Source organism: Gekko japonicus, unplaced genomic scaffold (assembly GCF_001447785.1).
Source record: "Gekko japonicus isolate JY-2015 unplaced genomic scaffold, Gekko_japonicus_V1.1 scaffold369, whole genome shotgun sequence".
Lineage (NCBI taxonomy): Eukaryota > Metazoa > Chordata > Lepidosauria > Squamata > Gekkonidae > Gekko > Gekko japonicus.
Genome location: NW_015160846.1, coordinates 615,278 through 637,537, shown reverse-complemented (window position 1 = coordinate 637,537; position 22,260 = coordinate 615,278). Strand labels below are relative to the sequence as shown.

At 48.7% G+C, this 22,260-nt stretch overlaps 1 protein-coding gene across 1 annotated transcript in view; it reads left to right on the top strand.

The window, feature by feature from the left end:
- Positions 1–21,834, top strand: part of CA12 (carbonic anhydrase XII) — a 41,095-nt gene extending 19,261 nt beyond the window's left edge. Inside the window, exons 5-10 of the mRNA XM_015420113.1 lie at positions 1,805–1,900; positions 5,588–5,651; positions 7,707–7,864; positions 10,052–10,175; positions 19,873–19,960; positions 21,753–21,834. Coding sequence (XP_015275599.1) covers positions 1,805–1,900; positions 5,588–5,651; positions 7,707–7,864; positions 10,052–10,175; positions 19,873–19,960; positions 21,753–21,834 — 612 coding nt within the window. The remainder of the gene's footprint in view (positions 1–1,804; positions 1,901–5,587; positions 5,652–7,706; positions 7,865–10,051; positions 10,176–19,872; positions 19,961–21,752) is intronic.
- The last annotated feature ends 426 nt before the right edge of the window (positions 21,835–22,260 follow it).

Sequence of the window (22,260 nt, the reverse complement as noted above, 5' to 3'; positions counted from 1 at the left end):
TTGCTTTGCTGTCTGTACATCCGCCCTCCAAGACCAGGGCCGCTCTTTCTGGAATTCTGATCCTCCTAATCAGGCATCAATGTAGGCTTTGTAGCAGTCCACTAATCTGTGCAACCACCATTTAACTCAATGGGGCTTGTGAAGAAAAGCACAGATGCACAGATTTGGGGAATGGGCCATCTAGTCCGACATCCTGCTCAAACCACACTGGAGCATCTGTGACAGAGGACCATCACACAGGAACACACATGATGCTGCCTTGTATTGAATCAGACCCTTGGTCCGTCGAGGTCAGTATTGTCTACTCGGACTGGCAGCCGCTCTCCAGGGTCTCAGGCAGAGGTCTTTCACATCACCTACTGTCAGATCCATTTTTAACTGGAGATGCCGGGGATTGAGCCTGGGACCTTCTGCATGCCAAGCTGATGCTCTCCCACTGAGCCACGGCCCCTCTTTACAGCTCTCCAGGGTCTCAGGCAGAGGTCTTTCCCACCACCTCCTGCCTGGTCCTTTTTAAACTGGAGATGCTGCCGGGGATTGAACCTGGGACCTTCTGCATGCCAAGCAGAGGCTCTGCCACTGAGCCCCAGCCCTTCCCCTGTGATACATGAAGCTGCCTTCTGCTGAATCTGACCCTTTGTCCATCCAGGTCAGTGTTGTCTACTCAGACCGGCAGCTGCTTTCCAGGATCTCAGGTGGAGGTCTTTCCCATCACCTACTGCTTGGTCCTTTTCAACTGGAGATACCGGGAATTGAACCTGGGGCCTTCTGTTTGCATGAACACACAGCGCTGCCTTATATTGAATCAGACCCTGGGTCCATCCTGGTCAATCTTGTCTGCACAGACTGGCAGTGGCTCTCCAGGGTCAGAGGTCTTTCATGTCACCTTCTACACTGATCCTTTTAACTGGAGATGCCGGGGATTGAACCTGGGGCCTTTTGCATGCCAAGCAGTCTTCCACTGAGCCTGTGTGACCTTTCTTTGACTAACTCCAGCAAGGAAGAGCCCACCCAGAGGGCAACTGGTTCCACTGCTGTAACTCCTGAACCGCTCTTACCGATAGGCCATTTCTCAAAACACTCTGCTGAAATCTACCTTCCTGTAACTTCAGCCTCTCTGAATGAGTGGAAGTTGCACAGACATGGAAATTTTCCTGGATTGCATTGTTTCTTGCTGCAGCATTTTGAGCTATCACTGTGGTCTATTCATTTGTCCTGATTTTCAGAATGTATGCAGAACGGCAGGGCTATTTTTGGGCAGGAACGCACAGGGACGGAGTTCTGGCTGGCTCCCGTGTTGGCCACGCCCAGCAGGAACTCATTAGCATAATAGGCCACGCCCAAGAGCAGAAACCCATTAGGATTGGCTACTTTAGGGGTGTGTGGCCTAACATGCAAAGGAGTTCCTGCTACAAAAAAAGCCCTGGGTTTTGACAGCAAACAAGGTAAACAGAATAAGAAGGGAAAGGTGGGTGTGGCTGGATGACCACACTTCTGGTAACATGGGGGTGTGGCCTGTGGCTTAATGTGCTAATGAGTGGTGCTGTCAGGGGTGTGGCCTAATATGCTAATGAGTGTTGCTGTTGGGTGTGGCCTATTATGCTAATGAGTTCCTGCTGGGCTTTTTCTACAAAAAGAGCCCTGCCGGTAATTCAAAAAACAAACAAACCCAACCCTTGACTGTGTTTTTCTAAAGAAACAATGCAAACGGGACACTCAGTAGGCCCCGTGCCCTTTTCTAAGTTCTGTGAGCTTCCTATGTATTCCCGTTGACCCTGTTTGTCGTTTCAATTCCTCTCCGTAGCTCCATATTGTACATTATAACTCCGACCTATATCTAGATATGGATTCAGCGGCGGACAAGTCCGACGGACTGGCGGTCTTGGGAATCCTGATACAGGTAAGAGAGTCTCTTTTTTCGTGATCCAGCAATAGCTGCAGAACACATTTCCTACCAACGCTCCCTCTAAGCTGTGGAGTCTTGTGAGCAAAAATTCTACTTTGTGAGCTGCTGGCATTAAAGTTGTGAGCGAGCGATTTGGCTGCTGTATAAATTAGTCTGCTCTGGAGCCCTCCTTCCCGAGCCGAGACAAAAATGTGTGAGCCGGAGGCTAAAAAACTGTGAGCTAGCCTCACACTAACTCAGCTTAGAGGCTTCCCACTAGGCGGACCTCATGAGGCATGTTCAAAACAACAGCAGCATTTTCATACTGTTAGGCAGGCATCCCCGACCTGGTGCCCGTGCCCACCAAGTGTTTTTAGAAAGTGGGAGTCCACTCTTCGAGCTCGTTCTGTCGAGTGTGGTGGCCATAAGAACATAAGAGACGCCAATGCTGGATCAGGCCAGTGGCCCGTCCAGTCCAACACTCTGTGTCACACAGTGGCCAGAAATACCAGGGGCCATCAGGAGGTCCACCAGCGGGGCCAGGACATTAGAAGCCATCCCACTGTTGACCCCCCCAAGCACCAAGAAGACAGAGCATCACTTGCCCCAGAGTCCCTATCTCTGCCTTGTGGCTAATAGCCACTGATGGACCTCTGCTCCAGATGCTTATCTAATTCCCTTTTGAAGTCGTCCATGCTTGTAGCACCCACCACTTCCTGTGGCAGTGGCCCGTCCATAGATTCTTGTTATGCCTTGCAAATTTCCATAGGAATTTATATTTCCTGTTGTGACAAATAATGATTTGTTAACTGTATACAGACTTACGCTGTTGAAGGCTTTCACGGCCGGAGTTCATTAGCTGTTTTGGATTTTCCGGATTGTGTGGTCTTGGCATTGTAGGGCCTGACGTTTCGCCAGCAGCTGTGACTGGCATCCTCAGAGGTATAGCACAGAAAGATGGAGGACTCTCTGTGACAGCCCAGAAAACCTACAACAACTAATACATACAGACTTGCCCAAAAGTAGAAAAAATGGTTTTTGCAGACTGAAGTTATATATCGGTCCTTATTAGAAGAAGACTCATGAACAGGGGTCATTTCCTGCGGGAGCACACAGGAGCGGAGCTCCGGCAGTAAGGAACCCAGGGGGCGGGCACATCCAACAAGCCCCGCCCCCTGCTCCCAGCAGCCCTCATTCGGGCCACGAGGAGCAAGAAGCAGCCAGGTAAGTTGCAGAGCCCCCTCCCCCCGGCCCGCCTTCAGGTACAAGCTCTCCCTCCTCTGTGAGGGCAGATTTGCGCGTCCCCCCCCCAATAGCTAGCAATCCAAAACAGTCCAGTGGAGCCTGAGTGGTGGGTGTTGCCTTCTGACACACTTCCGGTGATGCCAGGGGGTGTGGCATATTTATTTATTTATTTATTTATTTGATTTTTATCCCGCCCTCCCGCCAAAGCGGCCCGGGAGGGCGGGATATGCAAATGAGTTACGCTAATGAGCTCCTGCACCTCTTTCTCTATGAAATGACCCCTGCTCACGAAACTAACATAATATCCACTAACATAATATCCAGCAGTGTCATCATTCAATTTTTAGAACTTTGTTGTATACTTTATGAAATACTTTTTTAAATATTTCATTGAATTACAAATCACCTTTTTTTGCAAATTGTTTCTGTGTCTTCAAGCACTTATACACAGCCTCTTTTGGTCTTATTTATACTACACACGCTGCCGCACAGCAATTAATTAATTGTGAGAAAATGGAGGCGGAGAGGAGGACCATGTTCCAAAAGCTGCTTTTCAGCCTCAGGGTATATAGACAAACCAGTGCAAATACACCCTTCGTACTGCATTCGTTGAAAACAGAAAAGGGGACTCCTCTCTCTCACACACACACAAATACACATTTCAGTCCTCTAAAGCATTGGTCTGTATTGTGCTCCCAGTGTTATTTTGCCAGCCGGTGAGTGAACTATAATTATGACTATTGGGTATTTTGGAATGAGGTAAAAGAGATTGCTAACCGCAGGGCACCATTATTCTAGTGAGAACGGGTCAAGGGGTGACGGGGAAAAAATATGGGACCCAATTATGGAGATGTTTGCGCCTTGCCAAGAGGTTGCTATGCCCACTAAATGGGTGGCGTAGATTGTTTCACAGAAAACAAAGGAGTAAACCAAGCAGAAGGGCTGAGATGAGACGTCTGCTGCCTAAGGCAGGAAAGCCACACAAAATCCAGTGTGGCGCAGTGATTACCCAGGTTCGAATCCCCCCTCGTGCTATGAAAGCTGGCTCATGATCTTGGCCGGTTGCACAGTCTCAGCCTAACCAACCTCGCAGGGTCGTTGTGAGGGTAAAATTGGGAAGAGGAGAATGGTGAAGCCTGGTTTGGGTCCCTCACTGGGGAGATAGCTGGGACAGAAATATAGGAAGAACCAAAATAAGCTGCCTTATATTGAATCAGATCACTGGTCCATCAAAGTCTGCACTGTCTACTCAGACAGGCAGTGGGTCTCAGGTGAAGGTCTTTCACATCCCCTGCTCTTGAGTACTTTTAACTGGAGACGCCGGGGACTGAACTTGGGACCTTCTGCATGCCGAGCAGATGAACTCATGAAATTGCTTCATGCTTAAAAGAGGGGATGTGGCTCAGTGGTGGGGCCTCTGCCCCGGCATCTCCAGTTAAAAGGAACACCCATAGGGTGATGGGAAAGACCACCACCTGTGACCCTGGAGAGCCACTGCCAGTCTGAGTAGACACTACTGACTTTGATGGACTCATGGTCTGATCCAGTATAAGGCAGCTTCATGAGATTTCATGTGATTTCATGAATCAGTCCATCAAGGTCAGTACTGTACTCAGACTGGCAGCTGCTCTCCAGGGTCTCAGGTGGAGGCCTTTCCCATCACCTGCTACCTGGTCCTTTTTCAATCGGAGATGTTGGGGATTGAACCCGGGACCTTCTGCATGCCAAGCAGAGGCTCTGCCACTGGGCCACGGCCCCTCCTGTATAATACATGAACACATGAAACTGCCCTATACACTGAATCAGACTCTTCGTGCGTCCAGGTCAGTATTGCCTACTCAGACTGGCAGCCGCTCTCCAGGGTCTCAGGCGGAGGTCTTTCTTATCACCTACCGCCTGGTCCCTTTAACTGGTGATGCTGAAATACTGGGGACTGAACCTGCATGCCAAGTAGAGGCTCTACCACTTAGTCACGGCCCCTCCCACATGGACCTCATCACAAATTAACAAGCAGCCCCACCTACTAGAAGGTGCCCAAGATCTACTGACCTACTGTCCCCACATCTCCCGGTCAACAGGGCCAGAGAAGGAGGAGGAGAACATTGGATTCATACCCCGCTCTTCGCTCAGAGCGGCTCACAAACTCCTTCCCCTCCCCACAACAGACACCCTGTGAGGTAGGCGGGGCTGGGAGAGCTCTTTCGGGGACTGCTCCTGAGAGAACAGCTCTGACAGAACTGTGGCTTGCCCAAGGTCATCCAGCAGGTGCAAGTGGAGGAGTGGGGAATCAAACCCGATTCTCCCAAACTGGAAGGTGCTCCTCCACTCAGATCCGTGCTTGCCGCTCTGCCATTTTTACTTGTGCTCCAAAGTGACCTCTTGAGTACTCATGGTTCACCTAAAATGGCATACAGTTGTGACTCCCCTTCAACAATCTACCCTGTCCATTTGTTACAGGTAGGCCGGTTCAACCCTTCCTATGAAAAGCTCTTCAATCATTTGCAGAATGTGAAATACAAAGGTAGGAAGGGGGGTGGGCCAACTGCGTGACAATTCCACAGCCCAAAGCAGCCAAGTCAGAAACCTTCGAATTAGCCTGTTTAGGATAACCCTGCATAGCAAACTTGTTCCTTATTGACGTGGGGTTAATTTGGTTTCATGTTGGGTTTAAAAAGGCTGGAATGCAAGTCTCAGGCAGAAGATACTCCTACAGTTTATGAACAATCAGTGAACCAAGCTAAGCAGGGTCAACCCTAGATGGTAGACCACCAAGGAAGTCCAGGGTGGCTATGCAGAGGCAGGCGGTGGAAAAATACCTCTGAACATCTCTTGCAATGAAAACCCTACAGATGTTGTAGGTCAGCCAGGGCTCAGCAATAGCAAGGAGTCCTCAGGAAAAGAGGACTCCTCAGGAGGAGAGGAGCCCCATGCAGCCAGCCTTGAGTTAACAGGAGAAACCGACAAGCAGGAAAATGAGCTGCAGACTTGTCAGGATTCCAAGCCAACAGCTGGTGCAGAGCCACCGACACCCTCCAGCCTTGATTAAGCAGGTGAACCTCAGTTGGCTGTTCCCAGCCCACCAGTATCACCCACACCCTTAGAGCACTGCAGACAGAGGCTGAGAACAGAGCTACAGAAAAGACGGCATAGTGCACGCCTCCTAGCCCAGCACCAGTTGCTCACTGATAATGAAGACAAGTAGTTATAGGATTGCTTCTGAACAGCTGGCTGCAAGCGTGACCCCTTAGGCATGGGGCCATAAATACTGGCCAAGAGAAGCTGTTAGGTGTGGACACAACACTTATGATAGATGCTAAGCCACTGTCTCTGCTTTGCCTGACCTCTGGACCCCTGACCTTGGACTGAATGGCCCTGCCTTGCCTGACTCCTGGCACCTGATACTCAGAACCTGCAAGCCGGTACAACAGAGTTGCCATAAGTCCGCTGCAACTTGATGGCACTCACTAAGGCTGCGGTCACACATGCCAGAAAAAATGGGGGGGGGGAGTGAGGCTATTTCCTCCGGAGGAATTTGACCCGCAGTTGCACAATCACACCTCCCTTCGAGGCTGTGGGCACAGTCCGTCAGTGTGTGATCAGACACAACTGCGGGTGAGTCGGAGGTTTTTTGTGCCGTTTCCCCCCCCCATGCACTTAAACGAAAGATCGATTAATCGCTCCTCCGCACCAATGCTCCCTCTAAGCTGTGGAGTCTTGTGAGCAAAAATTCCACTTTGTGAGCTCCTGGCATTAAAGTTGTGAGCGAGGGATTCGGCTACTGCATAAATTAGTTTGCTCTGGAGCCCTCCTTCCTGAGCTAAGACAAAAATGTGTGAGCCGGCTCACACTAACTAGCTCACACTAACTCAGTTTAGAGGAAACACTGCTCCACACCAAGTGCTCCCTATGGAGTTTGCGATGATGCACATACTGTGAAGGGGGTGGGAACAATGGCACGGAGTCGGGTTGGCCTTGATCAGACCATTCCGACGCCATGAGAGCACGCTGGAGCGATCAGACATGGGAAAGTCCGTCCGTGGCTCGTCACAACTTGTTTACTACCGGAGTTTCCCCGGTGTCTTTTAACTCCGCTTCTGCAGCAGAGCAGAATGGGTTGCCGACGGCTGCAGGGCGCTTCCCAGATGTTGTTGTCTGATCGCGCCCTTTAAATCCGCCCGACATTCACACCTGTGTCGGGTCTGATTGTGCGTACGATCGCAGCCTAAGATTACCTGATGGCTTCTCCTACCTTAACAGAAATGCATCTGTCCACTCGATGAACCCTCTGGTCCATCCCTCAAAGTGAGCACATTCCATGTGGTCATGGAATGTGCTGTTGAGTCACAGCTGGCCTTTACAGGCAAATCCAACACTTCATTAGATGCATGGTACAGCTAATGCGTGTTTCTAACTGGCGATTCGGCTAACAGAGATTAACCATTCCAACAGGAATTATGGCAGAGAGGTCAACAGACAGTAGTGGTGGTGGTGGGGGATATTTTATACCCAAAAGAAAGCAGCAGAAAGGTAGGACATAAAGGATGCCGTTATTAAAACACAGTCTACCTTTTTCTAGATCAGGAAACATACATCTCCGGTTTCAACATCCAAGAACTGCTTCCAGATAGACTGGATGAGTATTACCGTTATGAAGGATCCCTGACCACGCCCCCCTGCTACCCAAGTGTTCTTTGGACGGTTTTCCGGAACCCAGTATATATTTCACGGGAACAGGCAAGTGGCTATGGAAAGCGTATTACTATGAGTTCTACAGTTCATGACGTTGCCTGTAATTGTTAATAAAATATGTATGTACTGACAGCCAGTTTGGTGTTGTGGTTAAGAGCATGGACTCTAATCTGGCAGAACTGGGTTTGATTCCCCACTCCTCCACATGCAGCTGCTGGTGTGACCTTTAGTCAGTCACAAGTTCTCTCAGAGCTGTTCTCTCAAGAGTAGTCCTTGAGAGAGAGCTCTCTCAGCCCCACCTACCTCACAGGGTGTCTGTTGTGGGGAGGGGAAGGGAAAGGAGGCTGTAAACTGCTCTGAGACTCCGAGTGAAGGGAGAGGTATAAATCTAATCTCTTCTTCTTCCTCCTCCTCCTCCTCCTCCTCCTCCCCCTCCCAATGTTCTACCTACACAGAACCACAGTTTGGTTAAAGTACGGTTGGTGTTATCATAAATAAGAATCCAGAATCAATTCTCTTAAATCTTAGAACTGAAAATGACTTATCTATTGTACAGAAAAAAGGATAGCTTTATTGTTATTTGCAGCAAGAACAACCATAGCATCAAAATGGAAATCAGAAAGTAAACTAACCTTAAACATATGGTATAAGAAGTTATGGAACTTTTATATAAAGGAAAAAATAACAGACATAATGAACCCAGCAAAGGTTAATGATGGGTATAGCGAACTTACTAGTATATGGCTACCTATTTTATCCTACCTGGTTTCTCAAGAATACCAGATATAATAAACACTCTTCACCTGTGGTAAATGTTGATTAACATGTCAATTAATTGTCTATACTGAACAGAATGTTCCCCCCCCCCCATGGCTATCTTATAATCTACTTTTCTTTTATGATATTTGTTATATTTGTTGTGGAAAATGGAAAACTGAATTAAAATTTTTTTAAAAAAAAAGTACGGTTGGTGTGATCATCTGCACACAGGTCACTTCCCTAAATCCCTCACCATAGTTAGGATTTGAAACCACGGTTTGAAGTTGGTGTATTAACTCTTTGTCTGAACGAAGGTTCCACAGGTCTGTCTCACATGTTGCATATATGCCAATATCCTGGCTCTGCTGTATCTGGCTTCCAAGCCCACAGGCACTCCCTGAGTCTCCTCTTTGCAACATACCTTCCCAACTTCAGACTGAGATATAAGGACTCAGGGATCTGCATTCCTATTTGTATCTGATGAAGGGAGCTTGGGTCCTCGAAGGTCCGAAAATCTTGTTGGCTTCTAAGGTGTTCCTGGGCTTGAATCTAGCTGTTCTACCGTCGACCAACATGGCTGCCCTCTGAAACGAACTAATTAATTAATTAATCATATGGCATTGTGTGTAGAATAGGCAGGAAATCCTAAGATTGTCTGGCAGCCAGAAGTTTTAGCTCTTTTAGCGTTACGCACCACTAGGTGGTGAGCTAGGTTTGTTCTTTAAGGCAAGAGATGTTTCAGAGGTGGTTTATAGAATTGCAGTTGGAAGGGGCCATAGAGGCCATCTAGTCCAGCCCCCTGCCCAATGCAGGACCACCCGAAAGCATCTCTGACAAATATTCGTCCAGCCCCTTCTTGAAAGCTGCCAGTGAGAGGGAGCTCACCACCTCCCTAGGCACCTGATTCCACCTTGGAACCACTCTGACTGTGAATCGGTTTTTCCTGATATCCAGCCAATACCTTTCTGCATGTAATTTAAACCTATTGCTTCGGGTCCTATCCTCTGCTGCCAACTGGAACAGTTCCTTGTCATTGCCATTGCCTGCCTCTCCATCACGACCCTGGTATTCCTTGGAGGTCGCCCTTCCAAATACTAGCCAAGGCCGACCCTGCTTAGCTTCTGAGATCTGACGAGATCGGATTAGCCCGGGCTTTATCAGTTCAGGGCTTCCTCTGAAACTATCCTTGGCTTACAGTTGCTTGGCCATAGTGAACCAGCACTTGTCAAGACAAACCAGGGTTTGAGTGACCACCTTCAAGCTGACTGCTGGTTTCACAAAACTATCCAAAGCAGTCAAAAAGAACCATGATTCGGCATCAAGTCTTCATCTTACCAGCAAGTTCAACTTACGTTGGATGTCAGGGAACATAGCCACCGTCACAACAATTAGGCAAGGGAACAAATTTGCCTCCAAGGCAAATGTGCACCTTTCCTTGACTGTGTGTTGTGTGTTTGCATGTTCCGCCCACAGCTGATGGCCCTTCAGACGGCTTTGTATTGCACACAGCTGGATGATCCCGCCCCCATAGAAATGGTGGACAACTTCCGGAAAGTGCAGGAGTTTGAAAGGATGGTTTTCGTCTCCTTCCAACAAGGTAAGCGACACGGGACAACCTTTTGCGAGCCGTTCTTTCAATCAGCTTTGAACGTCCCAGTTTTGTGGGTGAAAACAATCTTGTCCGGTAGGAGACTTGAGATCACAGTGTCTAATTTTGCCCCTCACCCGTTTCTATACATCAAACTGGGGTTTAAACAAAGAGGAAGTCCTCAACTAAATTCCCTTCGTGAGAGTTAATCCTCACAAGCAGTTTGCTACAACCCTGCTCCACTCCAGAGAATTTGCTAGAGCGGACACCAATTGCCTCTGTTTTAGAACTAGCATCGCCACCGAATATTCTCAAGGGGTGCGGTTTCCATCTGCTCTGTCTGCGCAGCATCACTGCAGGATGCTTTATGACAACGAAAGTTCGTGATTGTAGCCTGTTTTCAGGTTTTTAGGTTTCAGCAAATTTCAGGTTGAGCAAAGGTTGGATGCGGGGGGAGAGGGACGATAAGCATCTTGACAGCCAACTGCCTTGCACCAGAAAATCAAATCCTGAAATGGGATGGTTCTTTTATCCCTTAAGCGTATTAGCATTTATATTATTTAGAGCAGGGGTGTCAAACTCACCTGTTATGAGGGCTGGATCTGACATAAATGTCACTTTGTCGGGCCGGGGCACGTGTGCCCTAAAACGTAGTGTCAGGTCAGGCCCGTAGCCAGGATTTTTTTAATTTTTTTGGGGGGGGCTTTAAATGTCGGGGGCACCGCACACAGACACACACACCCCCGCACACCCCCAGGGAGTGCCACAAATAAAATTAAAAATTGGAAGTCGGGGCAGTAAGTGGAAGCATTGTGGAAGCTAAGCAGGGCCGGCCCTGGTTGGTACTTGGGTGGGAGACCTCCAAGGAAATCCAGGGTTGCAAACCACCTCTGTCCGTCTTTTGCAAGGTTACCAGATGTCCTCCCTTTAGAGGACATGCCCTCCTCTTTTGGTGTCTGTAATATGTCCTCTTTTTGGGGTCGGAAGGTGAGGAATATTCCTTGTTCGTAGCAACGGTCCCAGCTTCGATAGCAGAGGTATTTAAAACGAGATTGGTCATCGTGAGCCCTTGTTTGAAGTAGCCTGTCGGGAAATGTGTCCTCTTTTTTTGCTTTTCAAAATATAGGAACGGCCAGGGGTCATTTTGTAGAAAAAGAGGTGCAGGGTCTCATTGGCATAACTCATTTGCATATGCCACACATCCTGACAAAGGGAATGTATGCAAACATGCCTGGGTTCCCTGTCAGATCATCTCCAGGTGCTCTGCAGCCGCAGGGCACCTGGAGAAGATCGGGCAGGAAACCCAGGCATGTTTAGAATGCCTTTAAAGGCATTTAAATCCCCCAGGCAGGGCTAGGCAGGCAGGCGGGCCAGGAAAGGCGGTAGGGCCCCCCCGCCCCTGGGCTTCTTACTGCTGGAGTGCTGTTCCGGTACATTCCGGCAGGAAATGACCCCTGTTAAGTAACCCCGTCTCTTGCCTTGAAAAGCCTACAGGGTCTTCATAAATTAGCTGGGACATGCCAGCAGTTTCCACCCCCAGAGTTTAGACTAGGGGGAGGCACGATTTTATTTGCCAAACTGCTGAAGTTGCTAGGGGCTTGCCCACCTAAACGGAATCACAACTTTGCATTGCAGGGAAACTCTTTGTGGGGAAATTGAAAGCGTCCGAGGAAGCCCTCGAGGAGATTGACACGTAACACCCCCCCCCAGAAAATACTCATAATGCTGGATTGTAAAAAAAAAAAAAACCCACTGTAATGGGTGCAAAAATTAGCCATCTGATCTGTGGGTCACGCAAGCCCGCGGGGAACTTCTGACGTGGCTCGGAACGATGGACAGATCAACTCAAAGACAAAGCTTGTCCAAAAAAAACACAAAACAAGGAAAGAGCACCTGCGTAACTGAGCAGGCACCCGGCTCTGATTCGGGAGAGCGGGACGTTTTTGTTCTTATTCGGTCGCTTCTGTGCAAACCGGACTAGAGTCTCAAAGTACAAAGTCTGGTGATGAAGAAAAGCACGCTTGGCTATCGTCTTGCAACTGTGGAAGAACCCGGGGGAGGGGGAGTGTATGCCTTCACTAGGTTTCTAATGCACTTGTAGTTACTTTAAATGGGCTGGGCAGAAAGCGTGATATTTATTCTTTCGGCTTATAGAATTCCCCTTTAATGCCAAGGAAGCTACGTCTCTCCTTGCTTACCAGACAAAATAAGTTTGCATCCGTACACAACTGTACAAAAGAAGTCTGGTATACCTCGATTCTCGGCTGATCAGGAAACCCCACCCAGATACACACACACACTGAAACATGCACAGAATTGTGAAGCATACACTCCGACGGCAAACCTAGATTTGGTGCTAGGTAACACCTTGGAAAGTCCTGAGTTTCCTGCCTCTTTCGGTTTCCGAACCTTAAACAGTGAACAGAAAGCCGAACTTACTTGAAAAATGATCGAAGATGGCAATTTTTTTCTGTCAAAAAGATTCTTTATTCTCTCCTGGTTTTGGGAATAATGGTTGCAGGTTGGGGGGGGGGGCACCAAAAATGTTGTTATTCTAATGTTATTCTATTTTGTATTTTTGCACTGATGTATAATAAAAACCAAGATGTAAACTCTTACTGAAAACTTAATTCGAAGGAAGAGAAAAGGTCAGAAAACCGATATGTAAACGTTAGCATTCTTCTTCTTATTTAATTAAGTTATACCCCACCTTTCTGTCCAATGGGAACTCAAGGCAGCTGACGTCCTCCCCCTCGCCCCCGTTTTATCCTCACAACAACCCTGTGAGGTAGGGTTAGGCTGAGAGAGTGAGAATGGCCCAAGGTCACGCAGCAAGCTTCCATGGCGGAGTCAGGATTCGAACCCAGGCCTTTGAGAGACTGGTCCGACACTCTTATCCACTATGCTACACTGGCTCTAGTAGATGATGCCAATTAACTGCTGCCCAAGGGGCACGCATCCATCCCACATACCTGCTGCCACTGACAAGAGAGGCCAGGGGCCCCAGTTCTGCCGAACACATACCCGGTAAACAACAGAGAAAAGGACAGGTGAAGAGCTGCTTCGTCTTCAACGACAGAGGCATGCTCAGGTATTCTCTGTTTCCTTTGCACACCTGACTGTCCCAGCTGCACCTGGATAGCCTGGGCAAGCCCAATATCGTCAGATCTCGGAAGCTACGCAGGGCCGACCCTGGCAAGTACTTGGATGGGAGACCTCCAGGGAATACCAGGGCCAGGAGGCCAGAGGCAGGCAATGGCAAGCCACCTCCCTGAAATGTCCAAGCCCCACTAAGGGTCACCAGAAGTCAACAAAGACTTCCAGGCACACACACACAGTACTCACCAGAAAAAGAAAAAGATACCCAGTTGCACCACAAGTCATTTGTTGGTCACATTTGTTAGGGTCACACGGTATTGGAACGCACCATTTTGTGCACATACTTACAGCCAATGCTCCCTCTCAGCTGTGGAGCCTTGTGAGCAGAAATTCTACCCTGTGAGCTGCTGGCATTAAGGCTGCGAGCGAGCGACTTTGGCTGCTGCATCAGTTAGTTTGCTCTGGAGCCCCCTCCTTCCTGAGCGAAGACAGAAATGTGTGAGCCGGAGGCTAAAAAACTTTGAGCTGGCTCACATTCACTCAGCTCAGAGGGAACACTGCCTCTGCAGCACAGACCAATGAACTGCAGAGCTCTCTCTGGGGCGCCACGATTCCCAGGTCCCCTGAAGAACACTTCTAGGTGTGGGCCACCTTTCTCTGTCAAGGGAGCGACTGACAGAAATAACCTTATGTTTAAAAAATCATGGGCGAGGCATGCTAGAAAGGATGAGTAATGGTCTCAGCCCAAACAAGATCTTCCACATATGTTCCGGTCGTAATGAACATAGAGATCTTTATCTCTCCTAAGATCAATTTGTTGGGTTCCTTCAGGGGGGAAGGGAAAAGAACAGAAAATAGGACAAGGGCAAACATTTATCAACCATGGGATGCTACTTCGAAGGAAGAGGAAGGAAAACTAGTTTCACATTAGAACAAAGTTTTGAGTTCAGTGGCACCTTTAAGACCAACAAGTTCAATTTTGGGTATAAGCTTTTGTGTGCCACGCACACTTCTAATAGCTTTGTTGGTCTTAAAGGTGCCCCCGGACTCCAACTTTGTTCTATTGCTTCAAACTTACACAGCGACCCCACCTGAATCTAGTTTTACATCAGTCATTGATTGTTTCAGAGGGGAAAGGTGTGGGTCTTCAGTAAAACAAGTCCAGTGGCAACTTAGAGACCAACTAGAATTTCAGGGTATAGTCTTTCGAGTTATTGATGTCGCTCCCCCAAAGAGCAGGCATCCATATTCTTGGGACCGCCCCTTCTAGCAGTCCATTAACACCCATGGGACATTCCAGACCTTTAAATACTTAACTTCGTAGATGCACAAAATCTAGCGGGGGACGCTGGATCAACTCTAAGACTTGGAACCTTTCCGATGAGCACTTAGTAAACTTATTTGAGTCCAAGAACATAGCCGCTTTGCTCCGCTTACAAACTGGAGAAACCTCTGGAAATCCAATGTGGCCAAACCCGGTCTGAAGACTGCAGGTATCTCTCAGGCCAACATGCTGAACCACGTTCATTCTGCTACTATTGGATTTCTCTTCCGCTTTTAACCTTGGGGGAACAAGAAGAAGACGCCCACAGCAATTAGCATTCAGCCTAGCAGATGGAAGAGAACGGAAATGCGGAGTCTCCGGATCCTAACTCCTCTGCCGGTCAGGTAGAAATGCAAGTCAGATGAGCAGTCATGTCCAAATCTGCCGCCCAGACACACACTCTTAACAAAGGAAAACCTGGACGATGTTTGCCAAAGACTGGGCACGCAGCATTTGAACATACTGTGCAGACTTCCATTTCTCTAGCCCTGGGGGTCGCTGCATGAGCATCAATGTTCTTGATGCGGCACTGTGAAGGTTGCATGTGTCAGCATGGGGTCTCGCTTGGGCTACGCACTCAGCCCAATATGTTCCTTTATCCCGATGACAGAAAAAGAAAATGGAACCTTACATTTATCTTTTCTAGCATTTGGGCCTGAAGCCGTTATCCGTGGGGGTTTATCTTCAGCTAATGTTTATAAAGTTGTGCCGGGGTGAAAAGGAGACTACTCTATTGGTCTTTACCATGCACTCACTCCGTTTTCTCTGTTAGTTGTTAGCTGTAGTGAAAGAGGTCGGGAAAGGACATGTACACATTTATCACTAGCGGCTTTTCTGCATTCTCATTTTGCTCTCCGGTAAGTTCCGGTTTCTTCAGGGTTTTCCCCCCTTTTCCGCATGTATTTTTTCCCTCTACTGGTCGATTCGATATTACACCAGTTTATTTCCAGCATATCTCTCTGCAGATTTAAATGGCAGGTTTTAATGCTGGAAATAAACCTGTGTGATATTGAATCGACCACTAGATGGAGCAAAATGTATGAAATACATGGGGGGAAAACCAACACACACACACCCGGAATTTACAAGCAAATAAAATGAAAATGTGGAAAAGCCCTAGAAGAAAGTTCAAGTGAACATACAGTTCAAGAGTTAATTGCACATTCTGTTTTTCAAGGATAAATCATACTGGCAATTCCCAACTCCCGTGCATGCGCGATGCTGTATCACTTGTATAACTCACTGCACAACAAACTGATACAACGCACGCACAGAAGTAAGTCTCACACATCTCACATCTGCACAGGAATCTCCTCCTAGGGACATCCTGTGTTTGGCAAATGTCCCTTCCATAAGTTTAACTGTATTCTTGCTGACAACCAGCTGCGTAGACCTGGACCATGCCAGAAAACACACTGTGGACAGAATATAGAAGAACAATTTTGCTGGACCAGGCCAACAGGTTCTCTGTAGTTCCAAACCCTGTCACTATCAGTGGGTGGGATCCAACCAGGTTTTCTGAGGCGAAAGGGAGGCGGGGGGTCATTTCACCCAGTACCTCTTCCCATTGCAGCCCTCCCCTTAAACTGCCTTTGCCTATTATTATTACTTATTAATGTATTAAATGAGATTTCTAAACTGCCCTCCCCTGTCAAAACAGGGCTCAGGGTGGTGTACATCAGGGGTGGACAAACTCGCTTAACGTAAGAGCCACATAAGCCACGTTCACACACACAGAAGACAATCTACTTTCAATCTACTTTCCAACTGGATTTTTACTGTGTGAACTGGCAAAATCCCGTTGGGAAGTGGATTGAAAGTGGATTATTTACTGTGTGTGAACGCAGCCGTAGAATAAACGTCAGATGTTAGAGAGCTGCAGGTCATGAACACATATTACGTGTTTTTGTTGGAAAATACGCAGATTTGCTTGTTATTAACATTAAACGAGACTGCCAAAAATAAAAACAAATGGGGTTAAAGACAGATATTGACAATTATATTTATCTATCCAGTGATATTTGTAGGGGGGGGGCTTTGAGAACCCATTTACAGTTAAAGTTGCTCTCTTTGTCTGCTCCCTTCCACCTCGGGACTACCCAGGGAGGGGAATGCTGGCTCGGGAAGGGAAGACCAATCATGGAGGCACGCCTCCCCTTCACTTCCCCAGCCGCCCTGCCGGGAGCTGCAAAATATGTGCGAAAGAGCCACGTGTGGCTCTTGAGCCGCTGTTCGGCCACCCCTGGTGTACATCAATACATCTGAACATCAATATATCTACACAGACCCCCTGATCCTCGTGACCTTTCCAGGGGTCAAATGGGGCCTTTCCTCCCTCTTGCATCAGTTGGAACATGGGTAGGATCCAGGCCAATAGCCTGATGGACACCCCAAGGAAGCCAACAACCAGGACACAAAAACCACAGTCTGTCCCCCACCCCCTGAGCGAGCAATATTTAGAAGCAGACTGGAGAAGGGGTGTGTGTGTGTTCACGATCGCCATCCCCCACACAATTACCATCACGGAACGGCTGAGCTGTACACGACCACCGGGATAACCATGGTCAAGACCGAGCCTTTAACTGTGCAAAAACGTTTTGTGCGAGCGTAACTAAATTGTAAGCCCAAGCCACTTATGTTTCTGGGCAGACGCTCGTCGATCCTGGAGTCCTTTCGAGCTTGCAGCCACCTCTCTCCACCATGCACGCACGTAAGAAAGCAGCTGCAACTCCTGCACCGCTTTCTGCCATGCTGCCTGCTTCGTTGTTAACCGGGAGACTTGTTAGGGATCGGTTGTCAGGCCCGGACGATTCAGCTTCTAATTAGCAAAAAAAAGCTAGACGTTCTTTAACTCGGCGTGGGAGGGCACCCATCGCATTTATCTCCTGTGGTCCTCCTCAAATAACCCGTTGCCGTTTCACGAAAGGACGCACTGGGAGGGGAGAGAGAAAGAGTGGGCATACATCACCCAGGTCAATTATTAGCAGTTGTGGGAGAAGCCACAAAGAGAAAGGAGAGATGTGGCTGGGGAGGGCTGGCTACTACGGCTACTGGGGCATTTCCCACTGGGCCAACGGCCTTGTCTCCTGACTTGGAACCGGCTAGCCCAGCGGCGACAAGGGCAGCACCCAGTCCAGCCAAGCTGCATGCATCAAGGGAATGGTGGCAGTAGCTTCCAGCCAAGCCATGGTGGCCAGAAGGCACTGCAGGAGCAAGGCTGCCAACTTCCAGGCGGGCCCTGGAGATCTCCCAGAATTACAACTCATCTCCAGACTGCAGAGATCAGTTTCCCCTGGAGAAAATGGCCGCTTTGGAGGGTGGACTCTAAAGAATTATACTCTGTTGCGGTCCCTTCCCTCCTTAGGATCCAAATCTCCAGGAATTCCCCAACCTGGGGTTGGCAACCCCTTCCGGGGAGGACTGGGCCACAGCCCTTTTTATCCAAGGCCGTTTCCCCCCCCGCCTTCCAGTCCATTCCTGGCTGTGGCAAAATATTCCACCCACCTTCAGAACCGGGTTTAGCATCCCACCAGTGACGGATCGTTCCCCAGCATCTGGCATTGTGAGGCTGACCGCCTCTCGACACAGAAGTATCTACTTAGGTGTAAGAGAGAGGAATTCTAAGCAAGTCGACTCGGTATCAGTGCTCCCTCTAAGCTGTGGAGTCTTGTGAGCAAAAATCCTACTTTGAGAGCCACTGGCATTAAAAGTTGTGAGCGAGCCATTTGGCTGCTGCATCAATTAGTTTGCTCTGGTGCAATGTTCCCTCTAAGCTGAGGAATCTTGTGAGCAAAAATTCTACTTTGTGAGCTACTGGCATTAAAGTTGTGAGCGAGCGAGCGATTTGGCTACTGTATAAATTAGTTTACTCTGGAGCCATCCTTCCTGAGCTAAGACAAAAATCTGTGATCTGGAAGCTAAAAAACTGTGAGCTAGCTCACACAAACTCAGCTTAGAGGGAACACTGCTCTAGAGGCATCCTTCCTGAGCTGAGACCAAAATGCATGAGCTGGAAGTTAAAAAAAACTGTGAGCTAGCTCACAGTTTTTTTAACTTCCAGCTCACGCATTTTGGTCTTAGCTCAGGAAGGATGGCTCCAGAGTAAACTAATTTATACAGTAGCCAAATCGCTCGCTCGCTCACAACTTTGATGCCAGTCACTCACCAAGTAGAATTTTTGCTCACAAGATTCCTCAGCTTAGAGGGAACATTGCTCGGTATCCTACTCAGTTCTGTTCCATGGGGCCTATTGCCAGGAAAGTGTACTTCGTGTCGCACTGAAAATGTCTTGGGCCAGCCCTGGACACGAAGGAACTTGGAGCACCGGAATCCGGTGAGGTCTGGAACCAACAGTCCAAAGAAACCCAAACTAACAGCAGAGAAATGTGAAGCCCATCCTTTCCCATGTTTGTGAGACACAGGAGGTCCATGGTTAATCAGGTGTATCCCCTAAAGATGCTAAGAGTGAAAAAAACCCAGTGGGAAAGATGATCCTTGTGTTCCCAACATTGATTTCCGTGGAAATCATAGTGATTTTACATTTTCCTTTTCCTTCCCTCGCTTCTGCCAAGACCCAGTATGCAGTGGACTGAGCATAGGTATGTTTTAAGCAAGACCTCACCGCCATGGCCAATCTTGTGATTGACACCATAATTACGACCTCCCTCCGCTTCATCTCTCAGCCTCCTCCCCTGCATGCCTTTGCAACGCAACCTCTTCTCTGCACGTTAACCGTAGATTTGAACAAATGCCAACTAACTCGAAACCAATCAATCAAAATGCTGAATGAGTCTGTCCTCGGCCACAGGCCTCAGAATAATGCACCGAACTTGGATCAGCCCTTTTCTGGAGAGAGGGAACAGAGATTTGATCAAGTCAACCAGGGCTGGCCCAAGAGAATGCAAAGAAACACCCCCAAAATTACAAACCACACACACTAATGGGGGTGGTCATTCACCAATGCAACCCCAGAGAAACACAACAAGGGAGCTGTGTGGAGAACACTGAAGACAGAAACAAAATAATTGTAATGTTTAGCAGTCGAATCGCTTCCCCTCCAAAGCTCTCCATCACAGGGCTAGCACTTGTGTTAGTGACACACACACAAATCTTTCTTCAGAAAGGGTCCTTCGCCCATCTGTCCGTTTTGGTCCTCCTTCCGAGGAGCCCTGCATCCCCCACTGCAGCCAAAGCACTTTGAGCATGGTGACAGGTTAGCAATGCGCACTCTTGATGGCCCCCGACGACGAGTGCTAACTTGCCTTTCTCTCCCCGCCCCTCCAGGTTTTGTGGAATCCATCGTCTTGGCCAGTAGTCTTGTAGCTGTTGTGGTCCTGGTCTTGACCTTTTGGCTGATTCGGAGGACAACGAGGTAAGAGGTTGGGCTACTGTCGTCAGGATTGTTGGCTCAGTTTTCCAGTGCTCGGTTATATTTCCTGGTCTACAGTATTGTGGGAGTATTGTGCGAGAATAGTGGTGATTTGGAACAAAACTAATTCAATGTGGCAAAAGAAATATAGATGCACGACAGACAGAGCTCATCTGGATAGCCGAAACGGGCTGCCAATTTAGTCTGTCTGTAGCCATAGAGGTTAAGACGCTGAGCTGCAGGCTGGAAGGTCGGTAGTTCGGCAGTTCGAGACCCGAGTGATACATGACGCCCGTCTCTGGCCCCAGCTCCTGCCAGCCTAGCAGTTCGAAATCAAGAAATTGCAAGTAGATAAATAGGCACTGCTTCAGTGGGAAGGTAGCAGCATTCCGTGTGCCTTGGTGTTTAGTCATGCCAGCCACATGACTACGGATAAGTCTTCGGACAGCGCTGGCTCTTCAGCTTGGAAATGGAGATGAGCACCACCCCCTAGAGTCGGATTCGACTGGCTTTTGAGCAAGGGAAACCTTTACCTTTAGCCATAGAAAAGAGCCAGAATTTGTGGCAGGGGAAGACCTTTCGTGAGTCACTGCTCACATCTTCAGATCTTATCAGAACTTGGAAGCTAAGTCGGAGCCAGTTAGTAGTACTTGGATGGGAGACCACCAAGGAAGTCCAGGTTTGCGATGCAAACCACCTCTGAATGTCTTTTGCCTTGAAACCCTACAGGGTCGCCAGTTTGGTGTAGTGGTTAAGAGCGCCAGGCTCTAATCTGGAAAACCGGGTTTAATTCCCCACTCCTCCACATGCAGCCAGCTGGGTGACCTTGGGTCAGTCACAAGTTCTCTCAGAGCTGTTCTCTTAAGGGCAGTCCTCGAGAGAGAGCTCTCTCAGCCCCACTGCCTCACAGGGTCTCTGTTGTGGGGAGGAGAAGGGGATTGAAAGCCACTCTGAGACTCCTTTGGGTAGTGAAGGTCCTGCTCCTCTTCCTCCTCCATAAAGTCAGCTACAACTGACAAAAAAAATTAATAACAAAGGCAGCTCTGTAGGGGCCTCATATATCTGCTGGGAGGGGCTGTGGCTCTGTGGCAGAGCCTCTGCTTGGCATGCAGAAGGTACCAGGTTCAATCCCCAACCAGTTAAAAGGAACAGGTAGTAGGTAGGGTGAAAAACCTGCACCTGGGACCCTGGAGAGCGATTGCCAGTCAGAGTAGACCATACTGATCTTGATGGACCAAGGGTAGGATTCAGGATAAGGCAATTTCGTAGGGAGGGGCCGTGGCTCAGTGGCAGAGCCTCTGCATGGCATGCGGAAGGTCCCAGGTTCAATCCCCGGCAGCTCCAGTTAAAAGGACCAGGCAGGAGGTGATGGGAAAGACCTCCGCCTGAGACCCTGGAGAGTGGCTGCCAGTCAGAGTAGGCAATACTGACCTTGATGGACCAAGGGTAGGATTCAGGATAAGGCAGCTTCATGTGTAAGGAGCTGGCGTACAATGAGTCAGGAAAGGTGGCCCGTCTAGCCTGGTACCGGCCACTCCAACTAGCCTTGGAGAGCAAACCATTCTACAAGGGACTCCTTGGCCAGACACGGTAAAATGGGGGAACTTTCCAATGGAAAGGAGATGTGCACCGCCCTTACCTTGTGGTAATTATGAAGCAATTAAAGCTCTTCGCTCACTTAGGCCTTAACAGCAGAGGGGAAATCCACACATTTGGTAGCCCAAGTTTGGAAAACGATCGCGCTTTCAAACAGCTTGCCGTTTCGGCCTTTGCTAACGCCGTTGTTCTGTTCCAGAAGCAGAAGGACCAAGGAAGACAAAGGCATCATCTACAAACCGGCCATCAGCAAAGAGGAGGAAAACACCTCCACGGCGTAAGCCCCTGATGTGCCTTCCGCTCGCAGCGCCGCAGTCTACCTCTTTTGTGTCTGTAACGGCTCAGCAGCCTGAAGATTCCTGTTATCTCTTTGCCTTTTTTGTCTATCAATCCAACCAGAGCTTTTTGTTGTTTTTTCCCCTGAGCACAAAAATGGGCGCCTTTCAGCTGTTTGCTCTTGTGAAATACGATATGAAAGGACAAACGAATTTGCTCTCAGATCGACAGAACCAGTAGGTGCCTTTACACCTGTCTGGAGCATCTAAGGACCAAACGGCCTATCAAGCAGTTGCAGGGAGCTTTGCTCATGCTACGGGTTCCTAAAGGTGAGGTTTTGATGAGCCGTTCCTGTCCAAATCGGAAGAAAGCCATTCACCCGAATCTACTGTGCAGGTGGGAGTCCCGTCCCCCCCAGAAACAACACTGGC